Here is a 20587-nt window from a genome sequence, read left to right as displayed (position 1 = left end):
TATATATATATAATGTATGTATATATATGTGTGTGTGTGTGTACATATAGGGAGGACACTTTTGGCTTGCACTGCTACTATCTGCTGATGTATTCAGTGTGTACAGGGACTGAGCTTCATATATTACAGCTTCATGAAGAATATTGATATACCCTTAGGAATTGTTTGGTCTTTTGTATAAATGGCTCCTAAAACATGATCTGATCTCTCACGAATCTTAGTTACTTAACAAACCCCTAACATTTTGGATTATCTTTATTGAACAAATGGTTTAAATAACCAAGGTCATGACGAAAATCATATTTGAAATGCTAAGAAAATGACATTTGAGCAAGACATCTGAAGAAATACAACTAAAAAGGTTTTGCACACGGGAATGCACCAGAATATTTCCTAACTTTTGTTCATGTCTGACCTGGCGCTACAGGAAAGTTTAAAGGTTTTGCAATAGCTGTGTTCCTACTAATTACGAAATATGTGTTTATAAGCCTTTTCAGTTACCTTTTTTTACCATTTGTTTAGTAAAGATTTGACGGAATGTTGTGATAATTGTTAAATAGTGTTTATTTTAGCTGTATGTGTTAGTGGTTAATGGAAAAAACATATTTTTTTATTGGACAAATGTATTCCAGAATGGCCTGGACAGATTTGTTGGTACCACTAGGAAAATATTCCAAATAATTAGATCATGGTGATAACTGTTTTCTGTAATTAGGCTCACACATGTCTTCAATCTTGTAATCAGTCAACCTATTTAAATGGGAAAAAAAGACACTCTGCTGTTTGGTGTCACCATATGCATTGCACTGAACATGGACCAAAGAAAGCAAAGGAGAGAGCGCGATCTGAGGAGATGAGAGAGTAAATTATACACTAGGATGTCAAAGGTAAAGGCTATAAGACCATCTCCAAACAGCTTGATGTTCCTGTGACTACTATTGCAACTATTATTTAGAAGTTTAAAGTAAGTGTGAGTGTAGCCAACCTCCCCGTACATGGTCATAAGGGGAAAATTGACCCCCAAATTGAACAGAAGGATAGTGCACATGGTAGACAAAGAACAAAGGAACACTTCCAAAGACGTGCAATCTGAACTCCAAGGTCAAGTTACATCACTGTCTGATCACACCATCTGTTGCTTTTTGAGTGACAGTGGGCTTAAAGAAGGAAGACACAGGAATACTCCACTGTTGAAAGAAAAACGTAAAAAAGCCAGACTGGAATTTGCTAAAATGCATATTGACAAGCCACTATGCTTCTGGGAGAAGGTCTTTTGGCCAGATGAGACAAAACTGGAGCTTTTTGGCAAGTCGCATCAGTTTCTATGTTCACAGATGGAAAAATGTATCTTTCATGTAGTTTCGGGCGCCGGGCTGGATGTTTTTAATATTTTTTACTTGTAGCAGCCTGCTTGTACATCTACCCCCTGTCGTAGTTTTTTCGGTGTTCCCCGCGCTTCTGGAGGACCCGGACCCTGGCAAATTACTTCAGTATGGAGAGCGGGGAGCAGGCAGGAAATGAGGCTCCATTATGTTTTGGGTCTGTTTTGCTGTGCTTGGTATGGGGTGCCTTGAATCCTATGCACAATGAAAGTTCAAGACTAACCGGAAATTCTGGAATGAAACTTACTGCCCAGTGGCAACGTCCTGTCTCAGTCACAGGTCATGGGACCTCCCACAGGAATAACCCAAAACATACAACATTGGACTATTCTAAAGTGGACGCTGTAAAAATGCATCAAAAACACACTGCACGCATAGCACCGCATATGCAGATCTGCGCCAGATCTGAACCAGAAAATGGTGTGAACAAGCACTTAGAAATGTTTAGTAATGACAATCTATAGACAGAGAACCCCGTTCGAGGCACAGAATCTCCTCCCAGCGTCAGGAATAGGCCCCGAAGAAACCTGCACCTTTCGCATCTGTGGGTCAAATTTAAAAATAAAAAAGTGCCAAACGTGCATGGAGTGCATAAATAAATCTAAAGTGCCAGTGCACCACGCTGACAGGCCTTAGGGGCCGGAGTGCAAAAATATTGCCCCGGACTAGCCATAAGGCCTGTCCAAGAGGCGTTGTGCAGAAAAAGCAATATGGTGTGTGACCAAGTGCTACAGTGAGTCATGTGGGGTCCCATACCCAAGTGACTATTCTGAGCACCCCTGGGACGCCACCCCCAGGGGGCACAACACCACGGGCTTCTGCCGCCCCCGAACCCTGGAGCCAGACCAAGCTTCACATCTGTTCAGTCAGAAAGCCATGCACTGAGCGGTTCCCCTCTCACAGGAAGCCGCCCCACACGCTCTTTCACTCCAGCGAGTACTAAGTAACCATCCCCCGCAAGGATGGTTCTTTTCCCCACCGAAAACTGATAAGAACAGATACTACACTTGATCTTAGCCAAAAGGCCGAGAAGCTATAAACAGATACTTATAGATAATTGCCGGCTTTGTATTCTTTGCATATCCTATTTTTTTTTTTCCTCCCCATCCTTCTCACAGTGGCCATTTTTTACTAAGGGGAGATTAATCCATCTCCCTTCCCGGAACTCTGGCACATGTGACTAGGAAATGTGACCATGCACATCATCTCAGGGGAGGAAAATGCCTTTCCCTGAGAGCTCATGAGATTACAGATGAGATTTCCCAGCAATGCTCTGCTGATGTAACCTTCCCAAGATGCAACACTTGGGCACATTATATGACTAATGCCCAAGAGGACCAGGAAGTGGAAAAACATCATTGTAAGTTTTCATATAAGCATGCAGACCTGCATGCTCATGTGATTTTTTGTGAAAGGGGGTAAAGATGCTCTTTAAATGCATGGTGTGACAATGCCTCAAGTCACTGGCCTGGAACCAGTGATAAATACTTAATAGCAAGGGATTGGTCATCAATGCCAGCCAGCATTTTTTTCTCCCGCCAGATTTCCTTCAAGATTGCTTTATTACAGGGGTAGCCAAACTCCGGCCCTCCAGCTGTGGTGAAACTACAAATCCCATGATGCATCTCTCTCCGGGAGTCGTGGCTGTGAGAATCTTGCAATGCCTCATGGGATTTGTAGTTCCACCACAGCTGGAGGGCCAGAGTTTGGCTACCCCTGCTTTATTATATCCTTGTCTTTGTGTTCCATTGGATTGGCCTGTCAGTTTTCTCATCAACAGTTATGTACATCGTTTTAATTTACTACCTCACCAATGGCCATTTGTCATGATCTGAGTAGCTATTAAATCTACAGCAAAATCACTGCAGCGATTAAATATTAAATACTACAGTTTATTAGCTGCATGTTGGGTTCATCCAGCGTGGAAGAAGATTGCTACACGTGACACTTGGAGTGCTTCATTTATTTGGTGATTGATGGTGGTTTTTTTCTTCTTTTTAATTGTTTTACAATCACCAAATTGCTGCTATCTCTTTCTTTGTAATACATATCTCAGCAGGTGCTTCAGATTGATATAGTTTCCAGCTGCGCGATTGCTTCATAGCTCCATGGAATTTCCTATTTTTATGGAAGTTTTCCCATTCAATTCGTCTGACATGTTTCTCTGAGAAGAATTCATACAATAAACTGTATGAGTATCAGATTAGATCATGTTAATAATCCTGAATGAACAGTTTACAGGTCTGGTGAGTAAAATTTTCTTCAAGCAGAGGTCCAGGCATAGTGGTCACTCAGGTCACCTATGCCTGTACCATGGTCTACCATTTAGGCTGCATTCACACCATTGACTGCACTACAATGCACAGTTGCTGGTGTCTGTTCCCAGGCACAGTGCTGATGCTAGACATGTGCGATTCGTTTCGTTACGAATCGAAATTCGTACGAATTTTCCTGAAATTCCCAATTTCGGAGCATCCGAAATCCGAATGGCAGTTTCCGAATTATATCCGAAATACGAAATTCCGTTTCGGATCCGAATTTCTTTGAAACAGGAACTAATATTACCCCTTTAAATGAGGTTGAACAACATGACAAGATTTTTTTTTTTATCTGAAATACGGATCCGCTGCTGCTGAGGGTTGCATTACTATACACAGGCAGGAAATACGAAATTCCGTTGACGTATTTTCGTTCTGTTACGAACATTCGTTATATATTGAAGTTAAAAAGCAAAGTACATTTATATTAGAGTTGATGGTAGTTTTTTTTTTAAAGTCCGAAATACCGAATTCGGATACGGAATCCGTTAACAGAATTAGTATTTCGTTTTGGTTGACCAATCAGAGGTTCTCTTCTGCTGCTGAGAGTTGCATTAAAAATACAGGCAGGAAATACGAAATTCCGTTGACGTATTTTCGTTCCATTACGAACATTCGTTATATTGAAGGTAAAAAGCAAAGTACATTTATATTGGAGTTGATGGTAGTTTTTTTTAAAGTCCGAAATACGGAATTCGGATACGGAATCCGTTAACGGAATTCGTATTTCGGATAAAAAAACAACTACCACATCGACTCCAATATTAACAAAGGTATTTTTGCTTTTTAACTTCATCATAACGAATGTTCGTAAAGTTACGAAAATGTGCCGAAACTAACGAAAATACGTATTTTGTACGAATCCGAATTGAGTTTCGGATACGAATTACGAAATAATGGATATTAAGAAACGGAACAAATTTTTTGACGGCGCACAAGTCTAGCTGATGCACTATTTATTTTTCTTTATTCTTAGAACTATTTTGAAATGCCATGAGTGACATTTAATTATTGTGTTGCCAATGCGGCCCACATGCAGTTAGTTTTTTTTTAAGTACACACAACCACAGTGTGATGGTGGTGTGAACTGAGCCCATTTGTTACAAGGCTAATCGCTGTGTCGTGTTTTGACGCTGCGCTGGAAAAAGCGGCTAGAGCAGCTCTAACACATCTGGTGTGAATGCAACGAATGCAAGGGGGAACTCCAATGAGGGTCATTAAATGGCTGTCCCCATCAGAGTACCCCCTTACATTGCTTGTCCCCATCAGGGTGCCCCTATTAGGTTTGTATTTAATGTAAGGGGGAACTCTGATGGGGGTAACTAATGGAAGCGGGCACTCCGATGGGGTCCACTAATAATTAGTCCCCATCAGCCCCCTTACATTGGCTGTCCCATTCAGGTGAGTCCTTACACACCGCCTAGCTTCCTGATTGGCCTTTGTCACCAAGGGAGGGAGCATGGAGGCGGCTTCGCAGCCAATCAGGAATCCAGGGGGGAGGGGGGGTCATTATCCGCCCTCCGGCTTTCTGATTGGCCAGGAAGCCAGCTCCATGCTCCCTGGTGACCAAGAAGCCAGGCAGCGTGTAATGACTTGCTGCCCGGTCTCCTGATACTGGGGGTTCCGGTATCGGGATAGGCATCGGGAGCATTTGGGTATTGGTACCGATACTAGTATTCTTTGCATCCCTACTGTATATAACTGTCACTATGGTTCCTTTAATTTCTACAGCAATGAGTGTGATTTACTAAAGGTAACCACCTTCTGTGACCACTCACTTCAATTATCTAGTCATGTGCAGAAGAAATAAGTAAACAGGAATTTGCTTTTCACATTATTGGATAATGGAGGTCGATCTTTATACATTTTGAGGTATGTTTTCTAGCTTGTTGACCACCAAGGAATGTCCCTGAAATTCTACATTTGACCTGGCAAGCTGTCTTAGTTTTGAGAGGCTGGATGAGTTCTGCCTAAGTGTCCCTGAGACTTGTCAACAAGTCGACAAGGAATTGCACCCAATAAAAAAACAAAAACATGGTATGTGTGTATTTGAGTAGATAGATACAGTTGCACAGTTGACTATTTTTGTAAACCCTTTGGAATTGCATTGATTCCCATAAGAGTTGCCCCAAAAATGTGGTCTGATTTTTATTTAAGTCACAATAACATAGAAATACAATCTGACGAAAAAATACCGGCGCCTTCAATTACAGGGTGCCCAGCAATTGGATGCAGCAAACACGAAAGAGGCAGCTCCCATAGGTCAGATTGACCATCAGTCTAAGAAATAAGGAACAAAAGAAAGCGCCTCCATAGTGTAAAAGAGTGATTTAATAATAACAACACGCAGGTCTAAGGCTGTACTTACAACAATTCAGTTGAATAAAAACCAGCAGGGTAGGATGAGAAGTCGGAACCTCTGGCAGGGAGAGTCTGAAGTGATGAAATTCACCAGCGTCCTCTATCCCTGTGTTAGCAAAAGGTGTATGCGTTTCTGGGGCACGAATGGGCAGTGTACGCGTGTGCACACCGGCCCGATCGGCATTTGTCTCCCGAGCATGCCACAAACCAGCCGAAAATCGTAAGATTTTCGGCTGGTTTTCGAACATGCTCCTCAGACAAAAGACGTGCGACCGTACAGTAAAAACGGTTGCACGCCTGCCATACACTTTGCGATAATCGCACAGTGTATGGGCACCTTTTATAGAGAATTTGCTATATCCGAATGGGATGTAGTACCCCTGGATGGCCAACCCACCGAATAAACTTTGATTTCAATATTATTCTTATTAAACTGTTTCAGCTCAACTATATAACTGAAATTTATTGAACTGGCTCTGTTCAGACCATCCTGTATAACTTGGCTATTACAGAATATTAGGTCTTTAAAGTGTATTGATTAATCTATCAAGTGTACCTGTAAGCTTGGTATACTCCTCCTTTTCCTTTTCACCTTATTTTTTTTCACTCTACCTTTTCTCACTTGTTCCTGTTCCTTTCATGTTTTTTTCTTCTTTTTTTTTCTTGCTTTATTCTATTTATGCTATCATTATTTTTCCTACCTTTTTTTTTCTCCTTTGCTATATTTATTTTTCTTTCTGTCTCCATCGCCCCAGAGTTTTGTGTGTCTGTTAAACGATGTGCGCATACTCTCATAGCGAGCTGTGATCATAAGTATCAAAGTTTTTGTTTTATCTAAATGTTTGCAAGGTCTAAGGACAAGGTCACCCTCAATTTTGTCCTTTTTTGCTTTAAAATTTTGTTCTTGGCGTCCTTGGAATTTGGCACCAGCTATGACAGTTTTGAACTGGCGTTTGTCATTCTTTCTCTTCTTGATGAGATTTTAAGTAGCCCATTGTGTCCTGGGAGATATATGATATGATATATTACTGCTTTATAACCTGATTATTGTCTTGTGCATTAGTTGAATACCATTTTTTTTTAACCAATAAATATTCCTAAACATCTAATTATTTTTGATAAATATGTTAAGTATTGTTTTATTGCATATAATATTATCAGTATGTGTTAATTACTTTCTTCACAGTGCTACACATTGGTTTTGGTTTACTGCTGTGTTATACAATAGACATCTGAGTTAACCAACTGATTGAAAACCATGTGTTCCATTAGGTTTTTCTTGTAAAATCCATTACAAACGTTGTGAGAGAAAACCTTGTACTCCCTGTGTGGTGGATAAATCAACAGTTGTTAAGAGAGGCAGAGTAATTTCAATGAACCACACAGAGCTTCCACTCGTGGTTAACCTATATAAAGCAGACCTATGGGTTATTTTAGCTCCCTAGACAAAACAAGCACTTAACCCTTGCAGTACATGGATAACCCCACTGCATTGGCTAAGATTTTATTTGCCCGGAGTTATGTTTTAATGCAGTAATGAAAAAAATGGAAGCGCGAGCTTGGGGAAAAAAAGAAAAAAAATTGTATTTAAAATTATTTACAAAACAAATTCGTCAATCCAAACAACTGAACATATGAAAACACATTGTGCTGATTTACTGAAGAACTTGACAATTTTTACTCTATAAATTGTATAAATATTTGCTTCAATTATCCAGTTTTATGAAGAGCAAATTCTTGTATACTTATTTCATCTGCACATCATTAGGTATCCAAGGTAAAGAAATTTGCTTTTTTTCATGATTGAATAATTGTGAATATTCACACAACTTGAGTAAAGATTATCAACTCCCATAGTAAATCATCCCAATTATACATCCCCTTAAAACAAAAATAAAACGTGTTCCTGTTAATATAATATATTGGTGAACTGAATACTTTACCTTGTTTATTAAAGTAGAAGTTTACTTTCTTTTACAAATTCGTTTCAGATGGTGGGGGGCTGTTGAGTCATTACCAAGTTACCAGTCTTACTGTAATGAATAGGAATTTATTGTGAGCTGAACTTCATGGTTTCCTACTATGATGACCATTCTCCATACATTTATTATTCATTCCTAAGTTAATGCCAATATAATATGCATGGTCACTTTTGTTCAGATCTGACCACTTATCAAGGGTTAGTAACACATTAAAGACCCAACTGATTTTCTTGTAGCATTACAGCATTGTAGACTGGAAGTCATGCTACATTTCAGCTTTCACTATCGCCATGGAAAGAACAATGGCAATATACAAAGGGCAGTGATCCATCTCAGCTGATCTCTTTGCAGTAAACTACAATTTGATAGCTCAAGGTTACAACATTTTGCTCGTCATTAATGTCTTTGCACTTCCTTGTTGACCAAGACCATCAATGTTGAGGAGCTAAAATTTACATCATGTACTGCTTGTAGATGACATTTCTTAATAGGGTTTTGTGTGTATTTTTGATTTTTTTTGATCTTTTTTAAAAATGTATTGAAATTTAAAGATTAAGTTTGTTTTTTTTCCTAAGTGCAGATAAGTGTCCCTAAAATCTGTTTCCTTTTTTTTTTTTCAGGCACACAGCTGGCAGCCTGGAATAAAGAACCCATACCGAGGGGTAGTTGTGTGGCCTGTTCCGGAGAATGTGGAAATCACTGTGACCCTCTTTAAGGTTAGATTTATATATATGATATTACTTGTGACAGTCTGGATGCTGAGAGAGTGATTTGGGTACTGGACTGTCCTTTTCATTGGTCTCAAAGTACAATTTTCTATCTATAAAGCCAGATAAATAGCTATTGATGCTATTTTTTAGTACCCTTGCTAAGGGGTCTATTTATAAATGTTTTCACACAGGATATATACAGCTTTCACCTAGGATTCACAGATTTTTCCATTTGAATCCAGATGTGTGACTTTTAGGTAAAAGCTATAGGAATCTTGAGTGAAAACATTTATAAATAGACCCCAAGTCTTTGCTTACATCTGTCTGAATGTCTTCTTTATGATGCCCAGTCAAGCACTAATAAAATCCCCTTTTTATTCTTCATACGCATTTTATTATTGTTTTTCTGGTGTATGAGATACATGTGTAGAAGAGCATGGCAAAACTTTAAACTTTTCAAACATACTAGACCGATTTTTTTTTCTTCTCAGTTGATCACTATTTAAATAACGGTATATAGTGATAATGTCATTTGTATAACGCTAGATAGCATTATTTTGTGACCTGCTTAAAATTCCAGAATAGCTTCTGGCAACATTCAAACAGCACTTCTGAAATATGTAATAAAAACTTGATTTAATTATATTTCATAGTTTAATTAAATATAATTACATTTATTTTAAATATAGCTAGTATTGCAGCCTGATTTCTGTCTTGGTTAACTGTAATCCACTGAACAGCAGGACTAAAGCTGGCCACACACTGGTTAAATGTCAACCAGTATGAGGTCCCATCAGGATCCCCGTCACCCCCTTCCACCTTTTGACAAACGTAGATTTTTTTAAATCCAACTTTTGTCAAAGGAGGTGGTCCAAAGTATCTTGGCCAAACATTCACTGCAGCCAATTAGCTGCAGACACTGTTTGGATATTCTGACACACCCTCCGCTGTCGTAATAAAAAAAGACCAGTGCGGTGGATTAGAGATTATGAGAATACAATAGACACACAGGGCTGAACGAGAAAAAAAATAACTCGGTGCATGGCCTTCTTTAGACTTGGATGTCATCACTCGGAGCCAGTCAGGTCTCTATAGCTGTGCACATTGCTGTTAGTCAACGGGACTAGACCCCGTTGACTAACAGCAGGTCAAGGACTAGACGGGTCCTTGACCTAAATATGCTGCCTAATGCACACTTGTCACATTGAGATATAAAGTAAAACAACCTAGTACAATCATAGGAGTCATCCCTCAGTACTACAAAGTTTCTTGCCTCCTGCCCCAAATAGCTACTGAAGCACATGAAGCACCCGTAATATAATGGGGGTAAGGTGGACAGGAGTCTGCACATTTGCTCTATTCCCAGAAATTTAGGTATCTCAGGGGTGAATAAGTTGCAGTGGTCAAATGCTAAAGATGTGTTAGCACTGGAGGATGCCTGAGATGCATCCACAGGGTTTGTTTTTTGCTTGATATCATGTGAAAACTTGATTTATTGGCACTGGAGTTCAAAAATTTGGCTGCAGTGTTTGTCAGGGGTGACTAAACAGAACTGCCAAACTTTAGGCAGGAAATTCACATGTCTCTATTTCAACTGTAAATTTAAATATTTGCCCAGAGTATAACTTTAAATTATATATCCTATTGATATATTATGAAAGGCAATGAATTATTGTGGACAGTATTCCTTGCAAAAGAGACATCCCCAACAAACCTTTGCATGCAAGACCTCACAATCTGCCCACAATAGCCATGCTCTTTGGATTGTTATTCACATAAAATTGGGTCAGTGTAACAACATCCAACAACACAACCAAACGTGTCAAGCTTTGGGTGATGTTCCAGTGGCCCAGTTTTATGTGAATAGAAATGTAAAAAAGAGAAGAACTCGCATCATGCAGATTTTGATTTCTTCAGTGCTTTGATGGAAGTAACATTCTTGTCCTGAGCCGGTCACTACATTTTGGCAGCCTTTCTATTCATTTTACAAACTGTCATCCTTGCCGTGTATTAAAAAGATGAGCATGACTGAAATACCCAAGTATATGTGGCCATTCAAAGTCTGTCATAATCTTACAGTGCCTTGTATTTTGTTGTTTCACATAAGATGAAATCTACATAACACATGCCATGGGCTGGCAACTATAAAGTTATTGTGAAGCAAAGCTGTCAGCATAAGGGCTCATGTTGATGGCCCTTCTTGTGCGCTTTGGTTTCCGTTTGAATAGAGTACTGCTCAAATGCATACAATCAAATGGAAAACACAGTGAGGAGGATTTATTAAAACTAGAGCAGACAGAAGCTGATTGGTTCCTATGGGCAATTGCTCCAGATTCTAGCTTTCATTTTCAGAACTAGTTGCCATGCACAACTGCTCCAGATTCTGCCTGCTCCAGTTTTGATAAATGCCCCCCAAAGTTTGACAAGAAAGGGTGCACTTAACCTGCTCGGTCTTTATTTCAAATGCTTATCTATAGGGCATGCTGCTTCTGAAGAAAAACAACACACAGAGCAAGTGAAATGCAGCCTTTGATGTGTCATGCACCTTACCCCCATTGAAGTCCATGAGAATTTGCTGACACATTTTGACATGGGTTTTCAAATGCACGTCAAACACAGGAAAGCAGTGCCCATATACGTGCGCCCTAACGCATTTAGGGCCCATTCACACCAATGCCGTGCAATAATCGCACGGTTCTGCACATTACCATGTGGCATGCGTGTTGCGTTGCTGTTAATTTGAATGGCACTCCAAATGCACCCCCTGGTCGCAGTGTGCTCAACTGTGCCACAACACACGGTACCACAATGCCTTGCAGTGTGGCGTCGTTTAAAAAAGGAGCGCATTGCGGCCGAGAGATGCATTTGGGGTGCCATTCAAATTTAATGGCAAAGCAACGCACCTGCAGCACTGTAATGTATAGCATTGGTGTGAGCGGGCCCTTAAAGTGCATTCCCACTTTTACAGTCTAATTTTAGAAAACCCCCACTACATGTTTGTTAGGTGTTCCTATTTACAGAGCGTAACTAAGGATAATTAAATAAAAAATCTTACCTTATAGCCAAGTCTGTGTAGCAGGCCTTTGGCGCTTCACTCTCAATTTCCAAGAGAAAGGAAAATGTGGCTGCCCCCATAGAAAGACTAGGGAGCATTAACATTACATTATCATACAATGCTTGGAGAACTTTAACCCTTTGTTAGGACAGAGTTCAAATCTAGTCTGATAATGAGATCTGCCAGCACAGTACAGACAGGGGTAATTATGTTAACATTAACCTGGCCATAGCTCTTGCCTTCCAGTGCAAAATCTCAGTACAGAGAACTACTTTTCTTTCATTGTGGAGTTTGTAACATGCAAGCAACAATTTTGTATTTATTTTTTTTAATCTATGCTATGTGAATGAGAACATGTAGCAAATAATAAATAGTTGATATACCAATATGGCTGCAAAAGTGCAAATACATTCTGGGGTTCATTCAGGCACTAGCATTCCTTGATGGTGCTTACCAGCATAGAAAAATCATATACTCGTCATCTAGAGGCAATAGTGCCGTGTGAATGGGATGAGCTTTTATAAGTGAACCCCTTGAAATTGAATCTGTTCAGCCATGATTTCTATGTGCTGTTGCAGTTAAATGACAGGTCATGTTTTTATGCTCCTGGCTTGTCTGCTAATTCACCAGCTGACACGGTGGTGATATGTTTGCATCAGTCTGTCGTATGCTTCCTGTCTTTACATCATACACTGCTGTTATGCCAATGTAGCTCTGGTCTATGTTTAGAAGACAGAGTCCTCTTGGGAGCCTTTAAACATCTATTATTCCAGTCAGTATTTTGTTGTACTTGAAATCTTGTTGGAAAAATGCCAGTTTTTCCCTTCCTATTTTTAAGTATACCATTTACTGTCTTATCTAACGTTCAGTAAAGCCAAGTACTTATAGGAACTGCTTAGCAAAAGGAAAAAAAGAATATATAAATCAGAGATCTGAACAGATTTGTTTGCACTGGATGATGGATGCCTTAATAGTAATAAAAGTTTTAAATAGCTTACAAGTTTCTGATTTATACTCTAAGGGTCCATCTGCCCAACTTGATTCCAGCTCTACTCCTTGGCATTAATTATACTGCTCCTGTTGCAGCGCTGGGATTCTTAGTTCTCCTTCTGCATCCTCTTTAATATAAAATAAGGGAAAATGCATGCAGGGAGCTTAAAGGAGAACTATGAGATGAGTGATTTACACACATCATCATAGTTAGAGCCGACATGTGTCATTGAATCTGTCACACGTCGACTCTATATATTGGGAAGTGAGCGAACACATAGAGTTGCTTGCTCACTTCCCGATCGCTCCCCACAGCGCTGACTGGAGGAACGGACAGGTGAGGGGTGGGCACGGCTGGCTCTGCCTCTAGATAGGCAGAGCCCCTGTCAATCAGCCAGCTGGATCGATCTCAACACTATTGTCGGGATCTGTCCCGGCTGCAGCGCTCTCAGTATATAGCAGGCAATAACCCACTATATAGTGAGCCTTGGGTCACAGGAGGAGGTAAAAATATATGTCCTCACGTGACCCTGAAGAGAACAATGGGATAAAAAGGTTACCCCATAGTTTTCTTTTAAGACTCCCTTCATAATGGCTACAGGTGGGCAAGCCTTAGAATTTTATATATGGATGATGGGTGATTTCTGTTCTCTAACATATGCTGAAAGGCACAATTTGTACATTTTGGCGGACGACTGACCCTCTAAAGCAAGGGTGGGCCCTCCAGATGTTGTGAACCTACATATCCCATGAGGCATTGCAAGATACTTACAGCCACAGACATGACTACCAGGGACAGATGCATAATAGGATTTGTAATTTCACCACAGCTTGCTGGAGTTTGCCCTCCCCTGCAAGTTAAGGAAACTTGCCATAAGTCAAATATGTAGACTTGCATTCTAGTGCCTGACATTCATGGTGATAGTTTGGCTTCAATAGTTTTGAGTCACTGATTCAGAACAAGAATAAAGATGCGCAATACTGACTATTCTTTGTAATGTATAATGCTTCGTGCTTGTTCCAGGTTAGCCACACAGATTTATAGAAGTCAGTCCGGCAACTAGCATTTTTAGAAGCCTGCCATCATTAACCTGTAAGGAAAGAAATGTGTAGGTTGGCTTTTGAGAGTGCTACTTTCCTGGCTGTCATGCTGATCTTCTTGGCTACAGTACTTTTAGAACAAATATAAAGGCCAAGAGTTCTCACTGTACTCTGTTAAGGAACTCTGAAAGCAATAAAGTGTAGAGACAGCCAGGCAAATATCTTTGTGATGATGTCAAACAGTGGCAGACCCCATAATGTTCTCTGTATACATTTCCTGTAGATTTATATATGCCAATGATTGTGCCCCCTGGCTTTTGGGCTGCAGTTGAATGAGTATGGGTAGCCTTGCCTTGGGTTATTTTCAGATAATTTCTGTAGTGAATACAGGTGCTTTATGCATAATGGGCCTGTGTCCATGGACTTTTGTTGACATCATAATCTGCCTCTCTCCCTATACAAGTCAATGGGAACACAGAAGCTGCTTGAAGCAAGTGGATGCAGCTTAGAAGGTCCGGTGCAGGTCAAATGCACCTGTCATTGGTCTCAGAAGCATCTTAAACTAATTTCACCTCCTCCCATGCTTGCCTTCAAGATTTCACCAGAAACTTTCCCATCCTATGGAATTCCCTACAGCTATCTCCTACTCTGTCTGCCTTTAGGTGATCCCTAAAAAACATGTCTTCAGGGAAGCCTATTCTGTCTCCTCCTAAAAACTGTACATCTGCTTTAATCAGTTCATCCCTGACAGTTAGGGCCAGTGCAAACTTGGGTGATCCGAGGCGCACGTCCCGGGACCACGCGATCGTGCACAATTGCACACAGCGAGGGTTACATCCGCGTGGCAATCGCAGAAAAAAAGTTACATGTACCTTTTTTTGCGACACGCGGCTGTTTTAGCAATTTAGGGAATTGACGGTGCGACTGGGGTGCCATTAGAAAATGGCACCACTAGCGCAATCGATTGCCACGCAGTCGCAGATTGCCTCGGTGTGAACCTGGCCTTATTACTTTTTGTATCACTTTCACCCTAATTTTTAGATTGTAAGCTCTCACAAGCAGGGCCCTCCCAATTCTCTTATATGTCATTTGCATTGTAATTGTACTGTTTCCCTTTATTTTGTAAAGCATCTCGCAAATTGTTGAAACTATATAAATTCTGTATTATAATAATAATAATAACAATAAAATGCAAGAGAAATGCATCTGAAAGCATGCTTCATTTGCCCATAGACCCAAGCCCATAGCATAAAAGGCATGTTTTATTTGGATGGCAGTAATATGCACTGCATATTACTTAGCGCGAAGCTGCACCGCGGCAGGTGCATCTAAACAAACCAAGCCAAATAAATGCTTTGCAGACTTGGTCCAGTTGCCATTCTGCAGATGCCTATTATCTGTTCTGTGTTATGCTAACAGATAATAGGGCTATAATGGGGTTGCCTGTGAGCAACAGAAGACACAGTATATTAAACTTAGTACCTCTGTCACAAGACAAGTTTATAGTCTAAATATAACGTTCTTGTCCGGTAATTTCTCCCATGTGCTAAAATAGTGTTATTGGGGTCATTAAAGGTGATATGTATATGTGCTGATAAAGTGCAAGCGTTAAGGTGCAAGCGTGTGTTGAATGTTTGTAGGAATCTTAACATCCAACCAGCTTCTGAATTTAAACGCAGGGATGTAGAGCGTATTCTTTTGCCTAAATCTTTCTAACCGTTCTTTCTGTTTTTAGGACCCACATGCAGAAGAGTTTGAAGATAAAGAATGGACATTTGTAATAGAAAATGTACGTAAAAGATTTTAAGATTCCATCACAATGTAGCTGTTTATTTTTGTTTGAATTCTTATTTTTATTGTAGGCTGAAAATTCTAGAAATGTTCTTTTTTTTTTCTTATGTATTATAATGGCTGCTTTTTAAATAACTTTGGGAATGGCACCACCTAGTGACCACAATAAAAATGATACTAGTCTGTTCTGTGTAGACTAAAGTAGACTCAAATGTCTAACTCTACCCAAAATGTTTTTTGTTTTTTATGGTTTTGAATTGTGAGGAAGGGTTAGAACCTCTTTTTGGTTTTATATGCTGTATATGTCCCCTGCTCTATGCAATACTCCATTGCCTGGATAGGAAGTTCTGAGACATTTTTTTTCCAATAATGACACATTTGGCCAATAGTAACCTTTTCTCCACTATAAAAGAAAGTGTTTATTACTGTCTTTGTATTGAAGAGATTTCCCCTAGCTTCCGGTTCTGTCTGCTATCTGTCAAATACGCAGGAAGTAAGGGGAAATTTCTTAGATCTCAACACCGCAATAAAAACCTGAAGAGAGAAAATGTACAAGTGTTGCTTTGGCAAAGTCTACAGATCGCAAATTTATTTCTAGAAAAGACCAGATGTGGTAATGGGCAATGTATTTCAGGGGCTAGCATTTACCCCCTTTGTCAGGGTTTATAGTTGTGGATGGGCCTGAAGAAGATTGTTTGTCTTTGCAGTGGACAGAAGATCTTGGTTGATAAAATGTGTTCTATGTTTGTCTGTCTTTGAAAATAGCTCAGTCATGCTCATCAGCAAGTGGTCTTTACAGCTTTTTCCATTATTTTTGTCTGATCTTTTGTGGAAATGCCAAGATGTCACCATCCCTTGTCCAATCAGGGAATGCCCAGTATTCATTCATAAAAATATTAGGTGTTGGAATGGCCGCTCAGTCGCTCAGCACAACAGTTGTACAGGACCCGGAAGATGCGGCTTCTACAGTGTTTTACAGGAACCCTTACATATACTTACATTGGGCCAAGCTGGACCAATGTAAGTATACATAAAAATGTAAATGTGGAGTTCAGCTTGAAATTATTGTTAAATTAAGAACAATAGAAAGGTTACAATACTTTTGTTTCTTAGATCAAATGCTGCCTTTGGCTTCTTCCAGTACTGCTCATAGAATCATATATCTAGGCTTTTGGTCTAGTGATGTGTGCTGAATGGGATGACCAGAGTTCAGATTGGCAGACAATGCAGCCAATACAGTTTCAACTAGGGATGCACTGCTACTGATACTAGTATCGGTGCTGATATCGAGTATTTGGGCGAGTACTCGCCCAAATACTCCGATACTGGTACAGGAGCTTCCGGTTAGAGGCAGATTTCCTCTGACCGGCAGTGCCGTAGGGGAACATGGAGCTGGCTTCCCAGGCAATCAGGAAACCGGGTGGCAAGTCATTACCGGCCGTCCGGCTTCCTGATTGCCCGGGAAGCCGGCTCCATGCCAGCAGAAGCACCGGTATCGATGAGTACCGAAAGCAACCCTTCTGTATTAAAATTGCAGACTAGAGGCAGATGCCACTGAGGAGATATGGGGGTGTCTGAAAACAAGGGTTCTAAAGCAGGTCTTCTTTGGGGAAAAATCTACTGCACTGAATTTAGCCTTTGGATCTAACTTTTTTTTGTCAGTAGGGTGCCAGCTCTTGTATTTTTTTGTATTGGTCAGCTGAATTTTCTGTTGACATGTCAAGTCCACACTTATGCGATGTTCATGTAAGTGAACAGAACATTTTTATATGAAGTAAGGAACACAGTTAAAATAACTCCTGCGTTGTTATAAAGACAACATAATGTGTAAGGCCACTGTCAGGGAAAGGTCCTCTAGCACCATAGGTAACCACCTCTTCTGTCTACCCCTAGGCCCAGCCGTGTGTAAGACCTTCTAAATGGGAAAAACTGTCCTTTTTGGCACAGATTTGCCAAAACAAAAAAAAGCAGAGATCTGTAGTTCTTTATTTTGCTTGCAGCACCACCTGGTGGAGATTTCAAGTATTGTACTGCAAGATTTTAGTATAGGTTTTGCATGAAAACTAGATTTCACTAGACAATCCACCTAGCAGTTTTATCATCTAGAGAATTCTGCTTTTTACTCCACAAACTGAGATCTCCCTCATGCTATTAAAGTAACCTTCGGGCTTTAACAGGTGTCATAGTTGAGGTATATGATTTGCACCCATACCCATTATTGTTGTGCCTGTTTGGCTGCTCCTATATATGTTATACAAGGCAAAGTCTTGGTAAATGCATTGTGTGATAGGAAAACCTTTGTTGTTGCCTTTAGCATCCAATTACATTCTATTGTTAATAATTCTAGAGCAGGTAGGAGGAATCACATTTGTTGCAGTTTTTTTTTTTCCCCTCGCTATTTATTCTGCCTCCATATGTATTTCCACAAAGCAGGACATTTCAGTCCTGGGACTATTTGGTTGGATCCCCTAGCTCTCTCCTCCATGCTGGGAGGAGGGCACAGCAAGCAGTGGGCGGGTGCAATAGCCAGCCTGCTATTGGCTATTGCAGTTTGAAATGGCCAATAGCAGGCTGTCTATTGCACCAGCCCACTACCTGCTGTATTTACATTCAGCTGCCGTCTGCGGAATCTTGCCACTGGCAGCGGTCATTCCCTGGCTGAAGATATTCAAGCGCCATGTGTTTACATTACAATTCTAAAAAAAAAAATATATAAAAGGTGGGAATTTTTATTTTTATTTCATTTTATTTCAGTGGCACCCCAAACGTGCCTCCCACCCACAGTGTGATCGCCCGCACTGGAACGTGCGGTACTGCAATGCCGTGCGTTCCAGTGCAGTGTGATTGCAAAAAATTGTGCTTGCAGTTTTTCCCTGAAGTAAACTTTTGTTTGTAACACTGCATTTGTTAATTTTAATTTTAAATTAAGGACGGTATTTAAAAAAAAAATCTGATTTATTAGGCCAACTAATCGATTATGAAAAAAATCATTCGTTGCAGCCCCAGACAGTAGGGCATGGATAGAAATATGAGCATTGTCAGAAGTTAAAATCTTTATTCACTGTACTAAATATGTGTTTTTGTCTTTGTCCGTGCTCCTTTTAGGGAAACTCTCCATCATTTTGTGTCCTGACAGAAATATGGTAAAACTCCCCAATGGAGACCGAGAAGCAATGAAACTAAACAGAGGCTCTAAACTTTCTTGTTTAAGTCTTGCTTAAATCTAAAATAATAATAATAAGTATTGGGAGAATAAAACATATTCTTCCAAATACTAAGGCTTCATTCACACCTTGGTGTATTATCGCAGTGGGTTCAGCTCGACAAAACACTCCACCCAAGGAATACCATTCATTTCTATGGCCCCTGTTCACATCTGAGAGTTTTGTCGCAAGCAGAAATATGCCTGTAGCTCGAAATACTACGTAAGCTACTTTGGTAAATTTCAGAGCGTTTTGTCCCATCTCAGCTGTCACAGGAGTTCCTGCACAATGCTGTTCTAGAACTGCTGTATCGGAGGTGACAGGTTCAATAAAGAGAACTTGTCACCTCCAAATGCTATCACCAGGGCTTGAAAGAGGACGGTGGAGCCCGACGAGCAGCTTCCCGGTCGTTGTAATTACACGGCCGGCCGGAAGCTTTACATTCAAGCGATCGGGCGTCTCTAGAGACGCTCGATCGCTTGTATTAGCAGCTGTCACTGCCGTTGCCGGTCCCGAGATCCGATGCAGCCGGGACCGGCACGGCTCTGTGACAGGAGATCAAAGGGAGTTCATTATACGAACTCCCTTTGGTCTCCTCTCAGTCCCTGAATGCAGGAAGTGATGTATATTACATCACTTCCTGCATTCAGTGTCACTCTCCAGCTACAGAAGCTGATGAAGCAGATCTCTGCGTCGTCAGCTTCTCTGGGGGTCCCTAGGTGACATTAGGGGTCTTGGAGACCCCTGATGTCTCCATAACTAGGACCTGTCATGCAAATTGGCTATTATATCGGGGGCTTCTTAGCCCCTCATGTAATAGCAATAAAGCTGTGTGTCAAAAAAAAAAAGTATTACAAAAATTAAAGAAGCATAAAAAAATTAAAAAAGAAAAAAATTTTTAAGTCCCCGCCCCCCACATACACACTCAGATATGCGTCGGGTGCGCCTACATGCGAAAACGCCGATTGTGCCGCACATGTTACATATCGCCGCAAACGTCGGAGTGAGAGCAATAATTTTAGGGCCATCAATCACTGATTACCCTAAACTGATGAGCAGTAAAAGCGTTTTAAGCGTCGCCTATGGGCGTTTTTTGCGATTTTGCGGGCGCACGCAATTTTAAGGCTTGACATGTTTGGTGTCTATTTACCCGACGTGACCCCGACTTTTATATTTTACCAAAAATATGGGTATAAATGTTTTATGACATAGTGTAGGGAAACTTTGTTTTTTTTCTTGTACATTTACGGTACTTTTTTCATTACCGTATTTTTCGCTCCATAAGACGCACTTTTTTCCCCCCAAAAGGAGGGGGAAAAAGTGCCTGCGTCTTATGGAGCGAATCCCGACGCCCGAGACATGCAGTTTCGGGCGCCGGGCGAGTAGTAGGAGCCACTGCTCGTTTAATACGAGTGATCTAACGAGATCACTCGTATTAAAGCCGAGCAGCGGCGGCGGCGATCGAGTTCAGCAGCAGGAGCCACTGCTCGTTTAATACGAGTGATCTAATGAGATCACTCGTATTAAAACCGAGCAGCGGCGACGATCGAGATAACCATAGAGCAGACGAAAAATAGACGTTCTTCGCCTGCTCTGTGTCATCACTGAGACCGTGGCGCTGTAATCACAGCGCCACCTGTCTCAGCGGTCACTAACTGCAGCTTCTGTCACAGCTTCTGTCATAGAAGCTGTGACAGAAGCTACAGTCTCGAGTGCTCCATAAGGCGCGCCGGACCTCCCTGCGTCCTATGGTC

The 20587-nt window shown here is 40.8% G+C and overlaps 1 protein-coding gene across 1 annotated transcript in view; it reads left to right on the top strand.

Annotated features, from left to right (window-relative positions):
• Positions 1-20587, top strand: part of EHBP1 (EH domain binding protein 1) — a 362056-nt gene that overhangs the window by 78959 nt on the left and 262510 nt on the right. The window contains 2 exon segments of the mRNA XM_018555921.1: positions 8664-8759; positions 15575-15628. Coding sequence (XP_018411423.1) covers positions 8664-8759; positions 15575-15628 — 150 coding nt within the window.

Source organism: Nanorana parkeri, unplaced genomic scaffold (genome assembly GCF_000935625.1).
Source record: "Nanorana parkeri isolate BGI_ZX_2015 unplaced genomic scaffold, ASM93562v1 scaffold11, whole genome shotgun sequence".
In the NCBI taxonomy this organism is placed as follows: domain Eukaryota; kingdom Metazoa; phylum Chordata; class Amphibia; order Anura; family Dicroglossidae; genus Nanorana; species Nanorana parkeri.
The sequence above is the reverse complement of the archived record's forward strand: the minus strand, read 5'-3'. Positions and strand labels throughout refer to the sequence as shown.